Consider the following 7045-nt stretch of genomic DNA (forward strand, 5'->3'; position numbering starts at 1 on the left):
TAAAAATAAAACATTAAGCATAGATTTATTTCACTCGCCAATGATCTCAAAGTTCCCGCAAGTTTACAACTAAATTACAAGTTCGGTAAGCAATTCTTCTGCAAAAAATTCACTGTCTGCTTGAGGCTCTCTAACATTGATTTACAAACTAAAATCCTAGCTTCATTCACCCCTTTCAATCTCCTCCAAACTATTCAAACTGCATCTAGTAACCGAATCCTGCAACAGAAAACACAATATCATACACATACTTCCCGTCTTTAGTGTTTACAACATGAACTGCTCGCGACAATATTACTTACCGGAGTTATCCATGGGGTTTCCAGCAGGCATAGGCTCAGCTTCTTTGATCTCAACAACTACACAATCGGACATCAAAAATGTTTTCGCTACCGAAGACGCATGCTCAAGACAACATCTCACAACCTGATTAAAAAGATAAATCGTAAGTTAACCATCAACCCAGGACACAGTTTGCCGCTATCACCTAAAATACACACAAAAGTCGCTCGCCCAGGATTTCATTGGATCACCATTTTAACCACATATATCGAGCATCTCTCATGCACACCTCTGATTGGACTCAGAACAACAATGTAGAATCAAGGTCAAACACATGTACTTCCCCACGAGCATCAGCACTCAGCGCAAGCATATATTTAATAAGAGTGAAAAATTACAATTTACTGCGCTGGCCCCAAATGTTTGCTTCATTTGCATCTTACACGCATTTAAGGAGGGAGAAAAGTAGAGAGGGAGAGAAGTGGATAATTGGACAAAAACCCAGTCTTCAGAGAAAAGTAGAGGAAAAATTAAACCATATATTTCCTCCGTGTTTTTATTCTTGCTACATAGAGAAAGTGGGGGGTTTTTAAGAAAGGTAGAGAGAGAAAGTAGGGGACCACCACTTTTTGAATAAAAAACCATTTGTTAAGGAAAAAGTATGAGTATTTTAAAAGAGAAGGTGGGGGACCACCAACTTTTTAATAGTATTTTAAGATTTTTATTGTGAGAAGGAATCAATTTATGGTATGTAGCATCTATTATGACATTTCCATTTAAGGAAAATGTAGCATCTATAAAAAAACGGTGGAAGTATTAGTGTAGAGAAAAACATTTGAAGCTGGCTAAAAAGGAAGATGGAGAAGCTGTCAGCACAAGGGAACTGCATGCCTGGATGGATGCTCGTATGCAAGAAATGAAGGGGTGAAATGTGTTAGCGGAGGAACGCTAAGTGAGCCGGGCGCAATTCATAAGGAGTTGTACTCAGAAATAGACAGCAGTCCAAAGCAATGACAGACTTTTTTGAGGAAATTACTCATCGAATAAGGCGGCAAAATTGACCAACTTACCTTGGTGGGATCGATAATTCCTGCAGACATCAAGTCTTCATATTGTCCAGTGGCAGCGTTATATCCATATCTTGTATTGTCATTTGACAGCACCTATAGCAAAGGACAAAAGGGAACACTTAGAAACTGAATACAATGCTTATACTTGTCAGTTGTCTAGATAAAACAGTCACTGCCTAGTACCCAGTAGGACGAGACACAACCAAACATCCCTAGGACCCAACACGGATTGGTGTTGAACAGTACTTGAACCTTCTGGTTCAAAATCTTTGTCTCAACATAAACAGTAAACAAAAGGTAAATGGCGGTTTTCTAAGGTTTTATGCACATAATCTCACCTAATCACAGCCTCACAGAACTGAAGTAGGAAAAATGCCATGATATCAGAGATGACAAGAGCCACATTCCTCACACAATTCAAAATTTATAGCTTTTTTGGTGCACAAAAACGTCTAGCGACAGGCTCACAGCATTGAAGCAGGAAAAATGCCACAATATCAGAGATGATGACTGCCACCTTCCTCCCACAATTCGAGATTTCTAACTTGTTACGTCCAATAAGCACCTTCCATATTATTTGGTAGACATCGTACGAAAGACATGTTTAGTAGCCCCCCTACTGAGGGGATTTATAGCTTACAGCAATCATACAACAGTGTCAAATTTTCTTGTAAATTCATTGTTATTGTTCATACTTCATTTCTTTCTTAATAAATGCATCAACTTGATCACAAATGACTTCAATTACATAGAGGATCCTAAATAATATAGCAAGTACGACCCATGCAGTACTTTTTCAAAGCGTTTGTGACGATTGGCTATGGAATAACAAATGAATGCTATACCTTTTCACTGACTACACTTCCATTCACACCGGCATTCTTGGCAATCAACTTCAAGGGATAGCTGAGTGCTCTCTTAACAATATCTGCTCCAACCTACAAGGCAAACCCAGGTTACAAACTTTCATAAGAATACAAAAAACCAGGTAAGTACCATAAAGAAGACAATCCATAACATCACCAGCTCCAAAAAGAAAGTCAAGAAGCAGCTGTTTGGATCTTTTGGAAACCCGATTCATCAAGAAAACAAGCCGAGAGGCACATTTCTTAATATCAAAAGAGTATTAGAGTACAAGTTAAGTTCTATTGTTTGAATAGACTGAGAAACAATTCTAGCTTTCCTTTCATCTTGAGTGAGAATTGCTTGACATATACTAAGTTTGAGCTTAAACAAACACAGTCCTACTCCTATATGCTTTTTATCCCTTCAAAATAAGCATGATCTAATGTTGTGGACAAGACCAACTGACACCAAAATCCAAGCTTCTACAATCATACACTGTTTCTACAAATTCCCCAAAAATTGATTTGTTAAACCCATCATAGATACAGTCAACTTCAATTTTTTCCCAAGAAAAAACTATATTCCCCTTCATCCCTTCTGACGATGGTGCCAACTGCCACAAATACTCCGCAAACCACAGAAGGTCACTGCTGGTAACTCAATGATTGTATGACATCAATAGACACCCAGCTATAGCAGCCCAACCCCAGTATCCAATCCCAAAGAACAGAAGAAAATATCCGCCATTGGAGACAGTGCCACTTAAAAAATTCAAACCTTTTCCTCGACATTTTCAAGTTGATCCTTAATAGCATCCACTTTAGATGAAAGCCGAAGTAGAGTGCATCCACCGCCAACAACAATTCCTTCTTCAACAGCTGCCTGAAATACCATAAGATAAATAGATGTTACGCAATCTTAAATGCCAATTCATCCAAGCCTAGCCTTCTTTTCACGGGATGCATCAAAATAAAAATATTAGCTTTCTTAATAGAAAACTAATATGATACCTTTGTGGCATTAAGAGCATCTTCTACTCTCAGCTTCTTTTCCTTTAGCTCTGTTTCAGTTTGGGCTCCAACCTGACTCAGCAAAGAGAACAGGTTATACGTAAAAAAAGCTCAACATATATTGCACGCTATGTAATTGTGCATCCTATCTAATACATAGAATATGATGAGAGGAAAAGGGAGACAACATACCTGAATCACAGCTACTCCACCAGAAAGTTTTGCAATTCTCTCATTAAGCTTTTCCTTTTCATACTCTTGCTCAGCAACCTGCACCAACATGAGTGAAAATCATAAAACAGCACTCACAAAGAAACCAGGTCATTGATAAAAAAATTAACACTGTTACATTCCAAGGAGAAAAAAAGTAGAATCTTCACCTCAATTTGATTCTTTATTTGTCCAACCCGCTTACTCACGGCTTCTTGGGTGCTTCCATCACCAACAATTGTGGATGAATCCTTTGTAAGAACTATTTTAGCAGCATGACCTAAAACCTCCTTGCCAGCCTTGTCTAATGAAAGCCCAACCTCTTCCCTGATAACAGTTCCTGCAATAAATCAAAATAATTTAGAGATTCAGCCAGGATAAAGAAAACCAAGAGAAAAATAACAACAAACGGAAACAAATAATGTATTTTAAGAATGAACATAATGTAACCGATTACTTACCCCCTGTAAGTATAGCAATGTCATCAAGATACTGGCTCTTACGTTCACCAAATCCAGGAGCCTTAAGTGCAGCGATTTTCAGAGACCCTCTCAATCGGTTCACAACAAGAGTAGCTAAAGCTTCCTGTTCAATATCTTCTGCAATTATCAGCACAGGGTATCCTCCCCTGATGGCATCCTCCAAGATGTTGACCAGATCCCTCGCATTGGTAATCTTCTTGTCAACTAGAAGCAACTGTGATACCAATTTATACATGGAATAAAAAAGTCAATCCAAATCACATCAGATGTAAGACAACTCTAGTCTTGCTAGTACTTGTGAAGTGCATTGCATACCTTGCAATTTTCGTACTCCACAGTCATTTTCTCAGCATCAGTTACAAAGTAAGGTGAAATATAACCACGGTCAAACTGCATCCCTTCAACAACATATAGACTATTCTCCGCGCTTTTTCCTTCTTCAAGAGTCACAACACCTTTCCTTCCAACTTTTCTCATTGCTTCAGCAATCATATTACCGACTTCATGGTTGTTGCCAGCACTGACAGCTGCTACATCAGCTAGTTCACTGTCTTCAACCTACAAAAATAATACATAATTATAGTAACTACAAATCCAAAATTGCTTGCAAATTCAAGAAGAGTAAAATGCATCATGATATTACCTCTTTAGACATCGACTTAAGCTCAGATACTAGAGCTTTTACAGTCTTTTCGATACCTCGGGTGATCAGAACAGGGTTTGCACCCGCTGCTACAACCTAACAAAAAAATGGCTCATAGTTGGTTAGTAAGGTATAAGTGCTGTTATTCAAACTAAGTGACAGTTATAAAGCGTCTTCTTTAACATACCTTAACGCCCTCAGCGATCAGCCCTTGTGCAAGGACAACAGATGTAGTTGTTCCATCTCCTGCCAAATCATTAGTCTTGGCAGCCGCTTGTCTCACTAACTTCGCCCCAATATTTTCTACTGGGTCCTCCAACTCAACCTTCAAATTACCAAGATAACACATGACATATCTAATAAATTATCCATTACTGAAAGCATGACAAGTTGTTGAAGTAATTAGAGAAGAAAAGAAGAAAATCCTATACCTCTCTTGCAACGGTGACACCATCATTAACAATCTTTGGGGAACCAAATTTGCTCTCTAAAACAACATTCCGTCCCTTGGGACCGAGCGTAACCCCTACTAAGTCAGCAAGCTTGTTCACCCCATTCTGTACAGCAGGGTTAGTAAAATAGGGAAATCAGACACTTAACCTTATAGAATAGCAATACCACCATAACTACTTATTAGACTCACTTGCAGCCTCTTAATAGCAGAGCCATCTTTGTTAAAATACAACTCCTTAGCCATGGCATTGACCTTCGCCGAACGCGACTTCCTCAAAACAACATTCGGTCGTCTACTAAGAGCACTAGAAGACGACACAGACGCTAACGAGGATAACTTGTCAGCACAAGTTAGTGATTTCTTATCCATTACACGGGCACCCGGTGCAGCCATTGCAGACATGCTAGTGAATGTTGATGCCATTTTATTCACAAATCAAAATGCCTACCACCAAACAAACCAACCCACAAAACATCATTACAAGTACCACATCCATTCAACAAGTAACATTTCATCATGAATTAATGCAACAATACATAGACTTCCTCCATTTCAATATACAATAAAATCTTCGCTCATATTTGTTGCCAAGAATTCATTTGCAACTCAATGTATTTGTAACTCTTTGAAAGTCAACTAACAAGAAAATCTTCATAATAAATCGTTTCCGTCACAAATAACACAATAACATAACCACGTAACTCATGTTACACCACGATATAAAGCTTTATTAAAGTACCTCACATCATTAACAGATTTGAAATTCGATAACATAATGACACCAAACAACTACTTCCTCCGTTTGAATTAAAGTGTGACACTTTTAAAATTACGAACTCCTAGACAAATAACGAGAGATAGAGATAGAGAAAAATTATTACTCGTGTCGCAAATAAATTGAACTTTCTAAAATAAAAAGTGTCAACTAAATTGAAACGGAAGAAGTATTCTTAAGCTTAATAACTGATAAAATTAGGGTTTAAGATATATCTAAACTAAAGTTACAACTTTCAAATTTGTAATTAGAAAAACTTTGAGGAGGAGAAGACAATGTAATACAAGGAAATGGAGGAGAGAGAAAGAAAAACTTACAATGGTGATAGGAATGGAAAACGCAGAGGATGTGAGAGACGGCTGATAATGAGATAGACTGAGAGAGTGGGTGAGAAGTGAGAGACGGAGTTAAGCTAAGGTTTTTTTTAGTTTTTGACGGAGTGGGAAAGAATCATCTAGGTTTCTCCAGAATTTGGGTTTTTTTTTTTTTTACTTGTTTTGGGCTTGGCTTTTTTATTCTTGGGCTATTTTTGTTGTATTATAATAAAGATGGGTGTTGTCGAGAATTTTTTAGAAGATGGATTAACCAGGTTCGACATGATCCGATACTGACCCGTTTGATTTAGAACGGTTTTTGTATTTTTTATGTACGGACTATATATTCACATTCACTCTCCTTTTCTCTCTCTAAAACCCTAGCCTCCCTTACCCCTTCTTCATCAATTAGGGGGCTGCCATGGATGTTTTCATCCATGGTAAGCCCCTTTTTCCCTTTTATTTTCAGTTTTTAGTTCATTTTCTTGTTTTGTTCAATAAATTAGTATCTCTTTATGACATTTTCTCAAACCCTTTTATAAGGTTTTTAGTTTCTGTTTTGGAAATCTCCTTCTCCTCTATGGGAGTTGTGAGTACGGTTCTTTTGTTTTTAGGTATGAGAAATTATTCTCATTGGTTGAAGTTTGAGATTCAACCTGAAGAATTAGGGTTTCACAACTTCTGTAAAATTATGGAAGACTATTGGAGTACGTTCATCCCAAAATTTCCGCATCTGCAGATCGTATGTCGAACCAGAGCAAACTCACATATTGCATTGCTTCAGATGAAGATTTTTATTAAGGCAAATTAAGTCAAATCTCTTTTCTTTCTTTCAAAAAAAAAATGTACGGACTATATAGTTTGACATTATTCATTTGGTTTTGATCGGTTTTTATTATTATGCGAGAAAAACTATAGTTATGTTAAATCTTGTTAGATTTGTTTTAATGTATGTTTTT

At 37.4% G+C, this 7045-nt stretch overlaps 1 protein-coding gene across 1 annotated transcript; it reads right to left on the reverse strand.

Annotated features, from left to right (window-relative positions):
* LOC104888526 (ruBisCO large subunit-binding protein subunit beta, chloroplastic) lies at positions 1 to 6244 on the reverse strand. Its single transcript, XM_010673541.3, has 15 exons — positions 6090 to 6244; positions 5187 to 5441; positions 4975 to 5100; positions 4731 to 4868; positions 4544 to 4639; positions 4216 to 4458; positions 3880 to 4114; positions 3589 to 3758; positions 3401 to 3478; positions 3209 to 3280; positions 2976 to 3080; positions 2198 to 2290; positions 1353 to 1445; positions 303 to 426; positions 1 to 219 (listed from the first exon to the last, which is right to left on the reverse strand). Exons 2-15 carry the CDS (start codon positions 5418 to 5420, stop codon positions 206 to 208), a joined length of 1821 nt encoding a protein of 606 aa, XP_010671843.2. The 5' UTR covers positions 5421 to 5441; positions 6090 to 6244; the 3' UTR covers positions 1 to 205.
* Between the last annotated feature and the right edge of the window lie 801 nt (positions 6245 to 7045).

Source organism: Beta vulgaris, chromosome 3 (assembly GCF_026745355.1).
Source record: "Beta vulgaris subsp. vulgaris cultivar EL10 chromosome 3, EL10.2, whole genome shotgun sequence".
NCBI classification, from domain to species: Eukaryota; Viridiplantae; Streptophyta; class Magnoliopsida; order Caryophyllales; family Amaranthaceae; genus Beta; species Beta vulgaris.